The 14099-nt window shown below is 42.1% G+C and overlaps 6 protein-coding genes across 38 annotated transcripts in view; all 6 read right to left on the bottom strand.

Moving 5' to 3' along the window:
- Positions 1-14099, bottom strand: part of LOC139331585 (protocadherin gamma-C5-like) — a 296020-nt gene that overhangs the window by 170319 nt on the left and 111602 nt on the right. The gene's annotated exons all lie outside the window — the stretch shown is intronic.
- Positions 1-14099, bottom strand: part of LOC139331599 (protocadherin beta-16-like) — a 236821-nt gene that overhangs the window by 124453 nt on the left and 98269 nt on the right. The gene's annotated exons all lie outside the window — the stretch shown is intronic.
- Positions 86-3042, bottom strand: LOC139331596 (protocadherin gamma-A7-like). Its single transcript, XM_070963186.1, has 3 exons — positions 2262-3042; position 2150; positions 86-967 (listed from the first exon to the last, which is right to left on the bottom strand). The coding sequence occupies exons 1-3, from the start codon at positions 2652-2654 to the stop codon at positions 192-194; spliced, it is 1170 nt and encodes a 389-aa protein (XP_070819287.1). The 5' UTR covers positions 2655-3042; the 3' UTR covers positions 86-191.
- On the bottom strand, positions 2835-6717 carry LOC139331713 (protocadherin gamma-A7-like). Its single transcript, XM_070963343.1, has 3 exons — positions 5939-6717; positions 3877-4645; positions 2835-2849 (listed from the first exon to the last, which is right to left on the bottom strand). Exons 1-3 carry the CDS (start codon positions 6328-6330, stop codon positions 2835-2837), a joined length of 1176 nt encoding a protein of 391 aa, XP_070819444.1. The 5' UTR covers positions 6331-6717.
- Positions 7543-9897, bottom strand: LOC139331712 (protocadherin gamma-A7-like). The gene is made up of 2 exons (XM_070963342.1): positions 9614-9897; positions 7543-8320 (listed from the first exon to the last, which is right to left on the bottom strand). The coding sequence occupies exons 1-2, from the start codon at positions 9895-9897 to the stop codon at positions 7543-7545; spliced, it is 1062 nt and encodes a 353-aa protein (XP_070819443.1).
- LOC139331711 (protocadherin gamma-A7-like) lies at positions 11141-13916 on the bottom strand. Its single transcript, XM_070963341.1, has 2 exons — positions 13212-13916; positions 11141-11918 (listed from the first exon to the last, which is right to left on the bottom strand). The coding sequence occupies exons 1-2, from the start codon at positions 13601-13603 to the stop codon at positions 11141-11143; spliced, it is 1170 nt and encodes a 389-aa protein (XP_070819442.1). The 5' UTR covers positions 13604-13916.

The following is a 14099-nucleotide window of genomic DNA, read 5'->3' as shown; positions in this document are numbered from 1 at the left end:
ACACACAAAAAACTGCTCCATCTGCACAAGCTTTTTGGTGAAGCAGAAGTCTTACGAAACGATAACATCTAAATGGGACGCTGTCCATGGTGCTGATAGGGACAGCATTCAGTTGCTATTCATTAAAGCTAAATCTAAAGACAAAAAATAGATAGGAACATCAAACCAGACAGGCAAAACAAAAGACTATGTCAACTAACCTCTAGAGGAGAGTCTGGTTCATCCAGGATGCTCTTCTCACTCTGCAGCCGCTGCATCGTCCCTGTTGAACTGGGGTCCATTATCAGCACGTTCTGACTACCAGCTCTGCCGAACTTACAGTCACTCTTTCTGGAGTCAGTCGTCCTGCACACCTCGTAATTGTACACGTGCGGGAGAGTCCCTGTCCCCAAAGTGTCTGAGTAACGTGGTGGATAATATGGAATCACAGGCAGACTGGAGTGATACAGGACGCGAGACTGTCTCCATCTGTAGATTTTCACTGATATAATAACCACCAAACACGTGATGAAGAGGAAGGAAACCACAGCCAAAGCCAGCACCAAGTAAAAAGTCAGATTGTCATTGTACTCCTTGTCGTGAGGAAAGTCAGTGAACTCCGACAGCACTTCAGGGAAGCTGTCCGCCACCGCCACGTTAACAATGACTGTAGCTGAACGAGAGGGCTGCCCGTTGTCCTCCACTATAACAGTCAGTCTTTGTTTGACTGCATCTTTATCAGTCACTTGGCGGATCGTTCTTATTTCTCCATTCTGTAAGCCCACTTCAAACAGCGCCCTGTCTGTGGCTTTCTGCAGTTTATAGGAGAGCCAGGCATTCTGTCCAGAGTCCACATCAACAGCCACCACTTTGGTCACCAGATAGCCCACATCTGCTGAACGAGGCACCATTTCAGCCACCACAGAGCCACCAGTCTGGACTGGGTACAGCACCTGAGGGGGGTTGTCGTTCTGGTCCTGGATCATTACTTTCACTGTCACGTTGCTGCTGAGTGGAGGAGAGCCTCCATCCTGTGCTTTGACTACTAGCTGAAGCTGTTTAATTTGCTCATAATCAAAAGAGCGAACTGCGCTAAGAACTCCAGTTTCGGAGTTTAACGACACATAAGTAGAAACTGGACTACCACTGACTTGTGTGTCTTCTAAAAGATACGAGATTCTTGCGTTCTGATTCCAGTCAGAGTCTCGCGCGCTGACAGCAAATATGGAAATTCCAGGGGAATTATTCTCTGTGATGTAAGCAGAATAGCTGCTTTTATCAAATAATGGTGCATTGTCATTTACGTCAGAAATTTTAAGATGTAATTTTGTTGAGCTGGAAAGAGGCGGAGACCCTAAATCAGTCGCTTTTATTGTTATGTTATATTCTGAGACGGACTCTCTATCAAAATACTGATCAGAGATCAAATTGTAATAGTTTGTAAGAGATGATTCGATCTTAAAGGGAAGTTTGCCATCTATTGAACATTTTATTTGGCCATTCTTTTCAGAATCTGCGTCTTTAATGTTCAAAATAGCAACCGTCGTACCAGGTGGGGAATCCTCAGATAACGGGCTGGAAAATGACATAATATTGATAACTGGGGCATTGTCATTGATATCAAAAACATCAAATACGATTTTACTTGTCCCGGTTAGGCCACCCCGATCCTTTGCCTCCACTCTCACCTCGTATTTTCTGTTTTTTTCATAATCTATTTCACCAGACACGGAAACTGTGCCGGTGTTTTCATCAATACTGAATATATCAGCAGCACTTCCTTTCATTTTAGACAAACTGTAAGAAATGAGTCCATTTGAACCGCTGTCCGCGTCTGTCGCATTTACTGTAATAATACTTGTGCCTTTCATCGTGTTTTCCATCACAGATGCTTTATACACTGATTGGTTAAAAACTGGAGCATTGTCGTTGACATCTAACACAGTAACGTCTATATTTATTGTACCAGATCTCTGTGGTGTCCCTCCGTCAACTGCGATTAGTTTCAAAGAAAACTGTGGATGTCGCTCTCTGTCTAAAGGCTTCTGCAGCACCATTTCAACATATTTACTTCCGTCTGGATTTGCATGTTGCTTCAGTATAAAATTGTCGTTTGGTGATAAAATGTAATCTTGCAACGCATTTTGTCCCACATCTAGATCCTCTGCACTCTGCAGTGGAAACTGCACTCCTACGACAGCTGATTCACTTATTTCGAGGCGGATAATCTTGTCTGTATTTGGAAAGACGGGAGCGTGATCATTTATATCCAAAACCTCTACAGTTATTCTGTGCAATTCCATGGGATTTTCGAGAATCACCTCAAAGCTGAAGCTACATGGCGTTATGTCTCCACACAGCTGCTCTCGGTCTATTCTCTCATTCACCACTAGAATCCCTTTGTCTGTCTTCAGCTCGGTGTACTGGATATTTTCTCCGGTCACGATACGGGCCCGCCCAGAACGGAGCCTCTTCAGATCTAAACCGAGATCTTGCGCTACGTTGCCGATAACAGAGCCTTTCTTCATCTCCTCTGGAATAGAATAACGAATCTGACCACCTACCATGTTAACCACATGAAGCAGCAACATAAGCAGTCCCATTTGTCGTCGAAATCCATAAAATAATCGCCATCTTGCGGACATGTAGGTGAGAGATCTTCCAGTTCTCATCATGGTATGAAAAAAGAGAGAATTGCGGAAAGTGATCTATATCCAGTTGATGTGACGGTAAATCGGGTTGTTTTATCCTTTTCCTGTTAATATCTACACGACGTCAACGTTTGCCTGCAAAACTGAGAGACAATGTTCGCAGTGAACCTCGACTAAACACAGAGAGCCGTCTTTACTGTGCAGTCAGGCTGGGACGGACTGAATGACGACACAACACAGAAAATATTGAACTGACCAACAGCGTCCCTTAGAGTCTAAAAGGTGAACATCAGATAAGGTCCCGACAAGACCAACACTCTGGAGAAGACAAACCGAACACATCTCTAACTCGTGTGGTCCGTGGAGAAACTTTCGATAAATTATTTGTAAATTAAATCACGTTTCAACTCAACATTTTTTCATTAAACTACAATCTGTGTGAATGCTAAACGATCTGTCAAATTAAAATACATATATACATTTAATTCTCAGACAATTCACTTGCAGTGCATCCAGTCATACAGAAAGAAAAGAATAACTGGTTTAAAATACAATAGACTGCATTGTTATAATTCTGGAAAATATCCATGTTTGAGTTCGAAAACCATATTAGTGAGTCCATACAAGGACTCAACGGATGACAGGATTTGATCAAGAATGATGTTGAATGAATGAATTTAAGTACTCTCCTCTAAAATATGTTGGAATTCAACAATTCTGTATGACGACGAGTTCGACATCAAAATGGAATGAAAATGCAGCGAGAAGGCGAGTCAGTTAACAATTCTGAAAATGTGCTGCATAACAGTGATATAAGTGTCATCATTGCAATATGAGTATTGTATTGTCTCAACTTCCCCTGGCGACGTAATGACTCATTTACATCATTTTTACAGCATCCTGTCAAACGGCCAAGTTGTATAACAACACCAGGACGTTGGAAGCCAATGTTGCGCTTTGAAGATTGAATGTAATTAATGTGGCGACAATTTCCTCTAAAAAGTAATTTGGTACAAATAACGTTGTTGGATAATACGGTTTGTTTGAGATTGTTTTGAAAGCATCTGCTTTCCAAAGTTATTTCTATGAAGACTTTAACGTGTAACATTTCTGTCTTGTTACTAAAAATGATGTGCTGTCCATGGTGCTGAAAATGACAGCATGAAGTGCAGCTGTTTTATCAATACGACTAATTAAAAGGAAAGAACAAATGGGCGAAAAGACGAAGCTAAATTATTTAACTAACCTCTAAAGGAGAGTCTGGTTCATCCAGGATGCTCTTCTCACTCTGCAGCCGCTGCATCGTCCCTGTTGAACTGGGGTCCATTATCAGCACGTTCTGACTACCAGCTCTGCCGAACTTACAGTCACTCTTTCTGGAGTCAGTCGTCCTGCACACCTCGTAATTGTACACGTGTGGGAGAGTCCCTGTCCCCAAAGTGTCTGAGTAACGTGGTGGATAATATGGAATCACAGGCAGACTGGAGTGATACAGGACGCGAGACTGTCTCCATCTGTAGATTTTCACTGATATAATAACCACCAAACACGTGATGAAGAGGAAGGAAACCACAGCCAAAGCCAGCACCAAGTAAAAAGTCAGCTTGTCATTGTACTCCTTGTCGTGTGGAAAGTCAGTGAACTCCGACAGCACTTCAGGGAAGCTGTCCGCCACCGCCACGTTAACAATGACTGTAGCTGAACGAGAGGGCTGCCCGTTGTCCTCCACTATAACAGTCAGTCTTTGTTTGACTGCATCTTTATCAGTCACTTGGCGGATCGTTCTTATTTCTCCATTCTGTAAGCCCACTTCAAACAGCGCCCTGTCTGTGGCTTTCTGCAGTTTATAGGAGAGCCAGGCATTCTGTCCAGAGTCCACATCAACAGCCACCACTTTGGTCACCAGATAGCCCACATCTGCTGAACGAGGCACCATTTCAGCCACCACAGAGCCACCAGTCTGGACTGGGTACAGCACCTGAGGGGGGTTGTCGTTCTGGTCCTGGATCATTATTTTCACTGTCACGTTGCTGCTGAGTGGAGGAGAGCCTCCATCCTGCGCTTTGACTACTAGCTGAAGCTGTTTAATTTGCTCATAATCAAAAGAACGAACTGCGCTAAGAACTCCAGTTTCGGAGTTTAACGACACATAAGTAGAAACTGGACTACCACTGACTTGTGTGTCTTCTAAAAGATACGAGATTCTTGCGTTCTGATTCCAGTCAGAGTCTCGCGCGCTGACAGCAAATATGGAAATTCCAGGGGAATTATTCTCTGTGATGTAAGCAGAATAGCTGCTTTTATCAAATAATGGTGCATTGTCATTTACGTCAGAAATTTTAAGATGTAATTTTGTTGAGCTGGAAAGAGGCGGAGACCCTAAATCAGTCGCTTTTATTGTTATGTTATATTCTGAGACGGACTCTCTATCAAAATACTGATCAGAGATCAAATTGTAATAGTTTGTAAGAGATGATTCGATCTTAAAGGGAAGTTTGCCATCTATTGAACATTTAATTTGGCCATTCTTTTCAGAATCTGCATCTTTAACGTTGAAAACAGCAACTGTTGTACCAGGTGGCGAATCCTCAGATAAAGGACTGGAAAATGACATAATATTTATAACTGGGACGTTGTCATTGATATCAACCACATCAACAATAACTTTACTTGTTCCGATAAAGCCACCCCGATCCTTTGCCTCCACTCTCACCTCGTATTTTCTGTCTTTTTCATAATCTATTTCACCAGAAACAGAAATTGTGCCGGTGTTTTCATCAATACTGAATATATCAGCAGCACTTCCTTTCATGTTAGACAAACTGTAAGTAATGAGTCCATTTGAACCGCTGTCCGCGTCTGTCGCATTTACTGTAATAATACTTGTTCCTTTCATCGTGTTTTCCATCACAAATGCTTTATATATGGATTGATTAAAAACCGGAACGTTGTCGTTGACATCTAACACAGTAACGTCTATATTTATTGTACCAGATCTCTGTGGTGTCCCTCCGTCAACTGCGATTAGTTTCAAAGAAAACTGTGGATGTCGCTCTCTGTCTAAAGGCTTCTGCAGCACCATTTCAACATATTTACTTCCGTCTGGATTTGCATGTTGCTTCAATATGAAATTGTCGTTTGGTGACAAAATATAATCTTGCAACGAATTTTGTCCCACATCTAGATCCTCTGCACTCTGCAGTGGAAACTGCACTCCAACTGCAGCTGATTCACTTATTTCAAAACGGATAGGCTTATCTTTATTTGGAAAGACGGGAGCGTGATCATTTATATCCAAAACCTCTACAGTTATTCTGTGCAATTCAATTGGATTTTCGAGAATCACCTCAAAGCTGAAGCTACATGGCGTTATGTCTCCACACAGCTGCTCTCGGTCTATTCTCTCATTCACCACTAGAATCCCTTTGTCTGTCTTCAGCTCGGTGTACTGGATATTTTCTCCGGTCACGATACGGGCCCGCCCAGAACGGAGCCTCTTCAGATCTAAACCGAGATCTTGCGCTACGTTGCCGATAACAGAGCCTTTCTTCATCTCCTCTGGTATAGAATAACGAATCTGACCACCTACCATGTTAACCACATGAAGCAGCAACATAAGCAGTCCCATTTGTCGTCGAAATCCATAAAATAATCGCCATCTTGCGGACATGTAGGTGAGAGATCTTCCAGTTCTCATCATGGTATGAAAAAAGAGAGAATTGCGGAAAGTGATCTATATCCAGTTGATGTGACGGTAAATCGGGTTGTTTTATCCTTTCCTGTTAATATCTACACGACGTCAACGTTTGCCTGCAAAACTGAGAGACAATGTTCGCAGTGAACCTCGACTAAACACAGAGAGCCGTCTTTACTGTGCAGTCAGGCTGGGACGGACTGAATGACGACACAACACAGAAAATATTGAACTGACCAACAGCGTCCCTTAGAGTCTAAAAGGTGAACATCAGATAAGGTCCCGACAAGACCAACACTCTGGAGAAGACAAACCGAACACATCTCTAACTCGTGTGGTCCGTGGAGAAACTTTCGATAAATTATTTGTAAATTAAATCACGTTTCAACTCAACATTTTTTCATTAAACTACAATCTGTGTGAATGCTAAACGATCTGTCAAATTAAAATACATATATACATTTAATTCTCAGACAATTCACTTGCAGTGCATCCAGTCATACAGAAAGAAAAGAATAACTGGTTTAAAATACAATAGACTGCATTGTTATAATTCTGGAAAATATCCATGTTTGAGTTCGAAAACCATATTAGTGAGTCCATACAAGGACTCAACGGATGACAGGATTTGATCAAGAATGATGTTGAATGAATGAATTTAAGTACTCTCCTCTAAAATATGTTGGAATTCAACAATTCTGTATGACGACGAGTTCGACATCAAAATGGAATGAAAATGCAGCGAGAAGGCGAGTCAGTTAACAATTCTGAAAATGTGCTGCATAACAGTGATATAAGTGTCATCATTGCAATATGAGTATTGTATTGTCTCAACTTCCCCTGGCGACGTAATGACTCATTTACATCATTTTTACAGCATCCTGTCAAACGGCCAAGTTGTATAACAACACCAGGACGTTGGAAGCCAATGTTGCGCTTTGAAGATTGAATGTAATTAATGTGGCGACAATTTCCTCTAAAAAGTAATTTGGTACAAATAACGTTGTTGGATAATACGGTTTGTTTGAGATTGTTTTGAAAGCATCTGCTTTCCAAAGTTATTTCTATGAAGACTTTAACGTGTAACATTTCTGTCTTGTTACTAAAAATGATGTGCTGTCCATGGTGCTGAAAATGACAGCATGAAGTGCAGCTGTTTTATCAATACGACTAATTAAAAGGAAAGAACAAATGGGCGAAAAGACGAAGCTAAATTATTTAACTAACCTCTAAAGGAGAGTCTGGTTCATCCAGGATGCTCTTCTCACTCTGCAGCCGCTGCATCGTCCCTGTTGAACTGGGGTCCATTATCAGCACGTTCTGACTACCAGCTCTGCCGAACTTACAGTCACTCTTTCTGGAGTCAGTCGTCCTGCACACCTCGTAATTGTACACGTGTGGGAGAGTCCCTGTCCCCAAAGTGTCTGAGTAACGTGGTGGATAATATGGAATCACAGGCAGACTGGAGTGATACAGGACGCGAGACTGTCTCCATCTGTAGATTTTCACTGATATAATAACCACCAAACACGTGATGAAGAGGAAGGAAACCACAGCCAAAGCCAGCACCAAGTAAAAAGTCAGCTTGTCATTGTACTCCTTGTCGTGTGGAAAGTCAGTGAACTCCGACAGCACTTCAGGGAAGCTGTCCGCCACCGCCACGTTAACAATGACTGTAGCTGAACGAGAGGGCTGCCCGTTGTCCTCCACTATAACAGTCAGTCTTTGTTTGACTGCATCTTTATCAGTCACTTGGCGGATCGTTCTTATTTCTCCATTCTGTAAGCCCACTTCAAACAGCGCCCTGTCTGTGGCTTTCTGCAGTTTATAGGAGAGCCAGGCATTCTGTCCAGAGTCCACATCAACAGCCACCACTTTGGTCACCAGATAGCCCACATCTGCTGAACGAGGCACCATTTCAGCCACCACAGAGCCACCAGTCTGGACTGGGTACAGCACCTGAGGGGGGTTGTCGTTCTGGTCCTGGATCATTATTTTCACTGTCACGTTGCTGCTGAGTGGAGGAGAGCCTCCATCCTGCGCTTTGACTACTAGCTGAAGCTGTTTAATTTGCTCATAATCAAAAGAACGAACTGCGCTAAGAACTCCAGTTTCGGAGTTTAACGACACATAAGTAGAAACTGGACTACCACTGACTTGTGTGTCTTCTAAAAGATACGAGATTCTTGCGTTCTGATTCCAGTCAGAGTCTCGCGCGCTGACAGCAAATATGGAAATTCCAGGGGAATTATTCTCTGTGATGTAAGCAGAATAGCTGCTTTTATCAAATAATGGTGCATTGTCATTTACGTCAGAAATTTTAAGATGTAATTTTGTTGAGCTGGAAAGAGGCGGAGACCCTAAATCAGTCGCTTTTATTGTTATGTTATATTCTGAGACGGACTCTCTATCAAAATACTGATCAGAGATCAAATTGTAATAGTTTGTAAGAGATGATTCGATCTTAAAGGGAAGTTTGCCATCTATTGAACATTTAATTTGGCCATTCTTTTCAGAATCTGCGTCTTTAACGTTGAAAACAGCAACTGTTGTACCAGGTGGCGAATCCTCAGATAACGGGCTGGAAAATGACATAATATTTATAACTGGGACGTTGTCATTGATATCAACCACATCAACAATAACTTTGCTTGTTCCAATTAAGCCACCCCGATCCTTTGCCTCCACTCTCACCTCGTATTTTCTGTTCTTTTCATAATCTATTTCACCAGAAACAGAAATTGTGCCGGTGTTTTCATCAATACTGAATATATCAGCAGCACTTCCTTTCATTTTAGACAAACTGTAAGTAATGAGTCCATTTGAACCGCTGTCAGCGTCTGTGGCATTTACTGTAACAATAATAGTGCCTTTCATCGTGTTTTCCATCACAGATGCTTTATACACCGCTTGGTTAAAAACCGGAACGTTGTCGTTCGCGTCTAAAACAGTGACGTCTATATTTATTGTGCCAGATCTCTGTGGTGTCCCTCCGTCAACTGCGATTAGTTTCAAAGAATAACTGGGACGTTGTTCTCTGTCTAAAGGCTTCTGCAGCACAATTTCACAGTTTTTACTGCCGTCTGGATTTGCATGTTGCTTCAATATGAAATTGTCGTTTGGTGACAAAATATAATCTTGCAACGAGTTTTGTCCCACATCTAGATCCTCTGCACTCTGCAGTGGAAACTGGACTCCAACTGCAGCTGATTCACTTATTTCGAGGCGGATAACCTTGTCTGTATTTGGGAAGACGGGAGCGTGATCATTTATATCCAAAACCTCTACAGTTATTCTGTGCAATTCAATTGGATTTTCGAGAATCACCTCAAAGCTGAAGCTACATGGCGTTATGTCTCCACACAGCTGCTCTCGGTCTATTCTCTCATTCACCACTAGAATCCCTTTGTCTGTCTTCAGCTCGGTGTACTGGATATTTTCTCCGGTCACGATACGGGCCCGCCCAGAACGGAGCCTCTTCAGATCTAAACCGAGATCTTGCGCTACGTTTCCGATAACAGAGCCTTTCTTCATCTCCTCTGGTATAGAATAACGAATCTGACCACCTACCATGTTAACCACATGAAGCAGCAACATAAGCAATCCCATTTGTCGTCGAAATCCATAAAATAATCGCCATCTTGCGGACATGTAGGTGAGAGATCTTCCAGTTCTCATCATGGTATGAAAAAAGAGAGAATTGCGGAACGTGATCTATATCCAGTTGATGTGACGGTAAATCGGGTTGTTTTATCCTTTCCTGTTAATATCTACACGACGTCAACGTTTGCCTGCAAAACCGAGAGACAATGTTCGCAGTGAACCTCGACTAAACACAGAGAGCCGTCTTTACTGTGCAGTCAGGCTGGGACGGACTGAATGACGACACAACACAGAAAATATTGAACTGACCAACAGCGTCCCTTAGAGTCTAAAAGGTGAACATCAGATAAGGTCCCGACAAGACCAACACTCTGGAGAAGACAAACCGAACACATCTCTAACTCGTGTGGTCCGTGGAGAAACGTTAGACACATTATTGCTAAATTAAATCACGTTTCAACTCAGCAGTTGTTTGTCCATTAAAATAAAAAATCTGTGGAAGTACAAAACGATCCGTAAATGAAAATAAAATGTAACTCTTTGCCAATGCAGTTGTAGTGCATCCACCCATACAGAAAGAAAACCATAGTAATGATTCCATTCAACGACTCACGGGATTACAGGATCTGGTATAGAAGGATGTGGAATGTAAGCACTGTCCTCTAAAATATGCTGAAATTCAACAATTCTGTTTTAGGACAAGTTAGACGTCAAAATGGAGTGAAAATGCAGCGAGAAGGAGAGTCACTTTACAATTCTGAAATTTTCCTGCGTGATACGACTAAACAGTCACACAAGTTTCATCATTGTAATATGGTTATTTCATTGCCTCAACTTCCCCTGGCGGCATAATGCCTCACTTATATCAGACAGCATCTTGTCAAACGGCCAAATTGTTTAAGAACACCAGAACGCTGGCAGCAAATGTTCCGCTTTAAAGATTGAATGTAATAAATGTAGCGACAATTGCCACGAAAACTTTTTTCTGTACAAAACGTTGTTAAATAATACAGTTCGGTTGACATTGTTTTCAAAACATCTGCTTTGCAAAGTCATTTCTATGAAGACTTTAACGTGTAACATTTCTAGCAGGTTACAAAAAAATGATGTGCTGTCCATGGTGCTGAAAATGACAGCATGAAGTGCAGCTGTTTTATCAATACGACTAATTAAAAGGAAAGAACAAATGGGCGAAAAGACGAAGCTAAATTATTTAACTGACCTCTAAAGGAGAGTCTGGTTCATCCAGGATGCTCTTCTCACTCTGCAGCCGCTGCATCGTCCCTGTTGAACTGGGGTCCATTATCAGCACGTTCTGACTACCAGCTCTGCCGAACTTACAGTCACTCTTTCTGGAGTCAGTCGTCCTGCACACCTCGTAATTGTACACGTGTGGGAGAGTCCCTGTCCCCAAAGTGTCTGAGTAACGTGGTGGATAATATGGAATCACAGGCAGACTGGAGTGATACAGGACGCGAGACTGTCTCCATCTGTAGATTTTCACTGATATAATAACCACCAAACATGTGATGAAGAGGAAGGAAACCACAGCCAAAGCCAGCACCAAGTAAAAAGTCAGCTTGTCATTGTACTCCTTGTCGTGTGGAAAGTCAGTGAACTCCGACAGCACTTCAGGGAAGCTGTCCGCCACCGCCACGTTAACAATGACTGTAGCTGAACGAGAGGGCTGCCCGTTGTCCTCCACTATAACAGTCAGTCTTTGTTTGACTGCATCTTTATCAGTCACTTGGCGGATCGTTCTTATTTCTCCATTCTGTAAGCCCACTTCAAACAGCGCCCTGTCTGTGGCTTTCTGCAGTTTATAGGAGAGCCAGGCATTCTGTCCAGAGTCCACATCAACAGCCACCACTTTGGTCACCAGATAGCCCACATCTGCTGAACGAGGCACCATTTCAGCCACCACAGAGCCACCAGTCTGGACTGGGTACAGCACCTGAGGGGGGTTGTCGTTCTGATCCTGGATCATTATTTTCACTGTCACGTTGCTGCTGAGTGGAGGAGAGCCTCCATCCTGCGCTTTGACTACTAGCTGAAGCTGTTTAATTTGCTCATAATCAAAAGAACGAACTGCGCTAAGAACTCCAGTTTCGGAGTTTAACGACACATAAGTAGAAACTGGACTACCACTGACTTGTGTGTCTTCTAAAAGATACGAGATTCTTGCGTTCTGATTCCAGTCAGAGTCTCGCGCGCTGACAGCAAATATGGAAATTCCAGGGGAATTATTCTCTGTGATGTAAGCAGAATAGCTGCTTTTATCAAATAATGGTGCATTGTCATTTATGTCAGAAATTTTAAGATGTAATTTTGTTGAGCTGGAAAGAGGCGGAGACCCTAAATCAGTCGCTTTAATTGTTATGTTATATTCTGAGACGGATTCTCTATCAAAATACTGATCAGAGATCAAATTGTAATAGTTTGTAAGAGATGATTCGATCTTAAAGGGAAGTTTGCCATCTATTGAACATTTTATTTGGCCATTCTTTTCAGAATCTGAATCTTTAATGTTTAAAATAGCAACCGTCGTACCAGGTGGCGAATCCTCAGATAACGGGCTGGAAAATGACATAATATTGATAACTGGGACGTTGTCATTGATATCATATACATCAAATATAACTTTACATGTCCCGGTTAGGCCACCCCGATCCTTTGCCTCCACTCTCACCTCGTATTTTTTGTTCTTTTCATAATCTATTTCACCAGAAACAGAAATTGTGCCGGTGTTTTCATCAATACTGAATATATCAGCAGCACTTCCTTTCATTTTAGACAAACTGTAAGTAATGAGTCCATTTGAACCGCTGTCCGCGTCTGTCGCATTTACTGTAATAATACTTGTGCCTTTCATCGTGTTTTCCATCACAGATGCTTTATACACTGATTGGTTAAAAACTGGAGCATTGTCGTTCGCATCTAACACAGTAACGTCTATATTTACTGTACCAGATCTCTGTGGTGTCCCTCCGTCAACTGCGATTAGTTTCAAAGAAAACTGTGGATGCCGCTCTCTGTCTAAAGGCTTCTGCAGCACCATTTCAACATATTTACTTCCGTCTGGATTTGCATGTTGCTTCAATATGAAATTGTCGTTTGGCGATAAAATATAATCTTGCAACGCGTTTTGTCCCACATCTAGATCCTCTGCACTCTGCAGTGGAAACTGCACTCCTACGACAGCTGACTCACTTATTTCGAGGCGGATAACCTTGTCTGTATTTGGAAAGACGGGAGCGTGATCATTTATATCCAAAACCTCTACAGTTATTCTGTGCAATTCCATGGGATTTTCGAGAATCACCTCAAAGCTGAAGCTACACGGCGTTATGTCTCCACACAGCTGCTCTCGGTCTATTCTCTCATTCACCACTAGAATCCCTTTGTCTGTCTTCAGCTCGGTGTACTGGATATTTTCTCCGGTCACGATACGGGCCCGCCCAGAACGGAGCCTCTTCAGATCTAAACCGAGATCTTGCGCTACGTTTCCGATAACAGAGCCTTTCTTCATCTCCTCTGGAATAGAATAACGAATCTGACCACCTACCATGTTAACCACATGAAGCAGCAACATAAGCAGTCCCATTTGTCGTCGAAATCCATAAAATAATCGCCATTTTGCGCATATGTTGGTGAGACATCCTCTAGTTCCCATCATGGTAACAAAGGATCAAAAAAGGTTAAGTATATCCAACTAAACCGAGGATAAAACTGGTCCTTATCCGTTTGTTGGTTACATCTACACGTCTTCAACCTTTCCACGCAGTTCCGTGAGACAATGTTGACTCTTACGTGCCTTAAACCTCGACAAAACAGAGAGCCTTCCTCACTGTGTAGTCAGTCGGTGGGTTGACTGAGTGACGACACAACACAGAAAGGATTTAACTGACCAACAGCGTCCCTTAGAGTCTAAAAAGGTGAACATCAAATGGGACCAAGACCACATAACTCACATTCTAAAATGAGCTGAGAGGATCAACACGTCTTAAAATACAGTAGAAATCACATTATTATTATTATTATTATTATTATTATTATTATTATTATTATTATTATTATTATTATTATTATTATCAAGTTTTCACACAACACGTTGTATTTCAACTATTTCACAGAAATGTTATCACGGAAGCGTAAACACGACATATTCAAAG

This window comes from Chaetodon trifascialis, chromosome 5 (assembly GCF_039877785.1).
Source record: "Chaetodon trifascialis isolate fChaTrf1 chromosome 5, fChaTrf1.hap1, whole genome shotgun sequence".
NCBI classification, from domain to species: Eukaryota; Metazoa; Chordata; class Actinopteri; order Chaetodontiformes; family Chaetodontidae; genus Chaetodon; species Chaetodon trifascialis.
This window is presented reverse-complemented; position numbering and strand designations above follow the sequence as displayed.

What these genes read in the sequence shown, in the direction of transcription:
- LOC139331596 (XM_070963186.1), bottom strand. Translation starts at nt 2,654, where the DNA reads ATGATGAGAACTGGAAGATCTCTCACCTACATGTCCGCAAGATGGCGA.
- LOC139331713 (XM_070963343.1), bottom strand. Translation starts at nt 6,330, where the DNA reads ATGATGAGAACTGGAAGATCTCTCACCTACATGTCCGCAAGATGGCGA. An exon ending in ATTGAATTGCACAGAATAAC is followed by an intron (nt 4,646 to 5,938) that starts TGTAGAGGTTTT and finishes CGTGACAGTGAA; the next exon opens with AATAATGATCCAGGACCAGA.
- LOC139331712 (XM_070963342.1), bottom strand. Translation starts at nt 9,897, where the DNA reads ATGGTAGGTGGTCAGATTCGTTATTCTATACCAGAGGAGATGAAGAAA. An exon ending in ATTGAATTGCACAGAATAAC is followed by an intron (nt 8,321 to 9,613) that starts TGTAGAGGTTTT and finishes CGTGACAGTGAA; the next exon opens with AATAATGATCCAGGACCAGA.
- LOC139331711 (XM_070963341.1), bottom strand. Translation starts at nt 13,603, where the DNA reads ATGATGGGAACTAGAGGATGTCTCACCAACATATGCGCAAAATGGCGA. An exon ending in ATGGAATTGCACAGAATAAC is followed by an intron (nt 11,919 to 13,211) that starts TGTAGAGGTTTT and finishes CGTGACAGTGAA; the next exon opens with AATAATGATCCAGGATCAGA.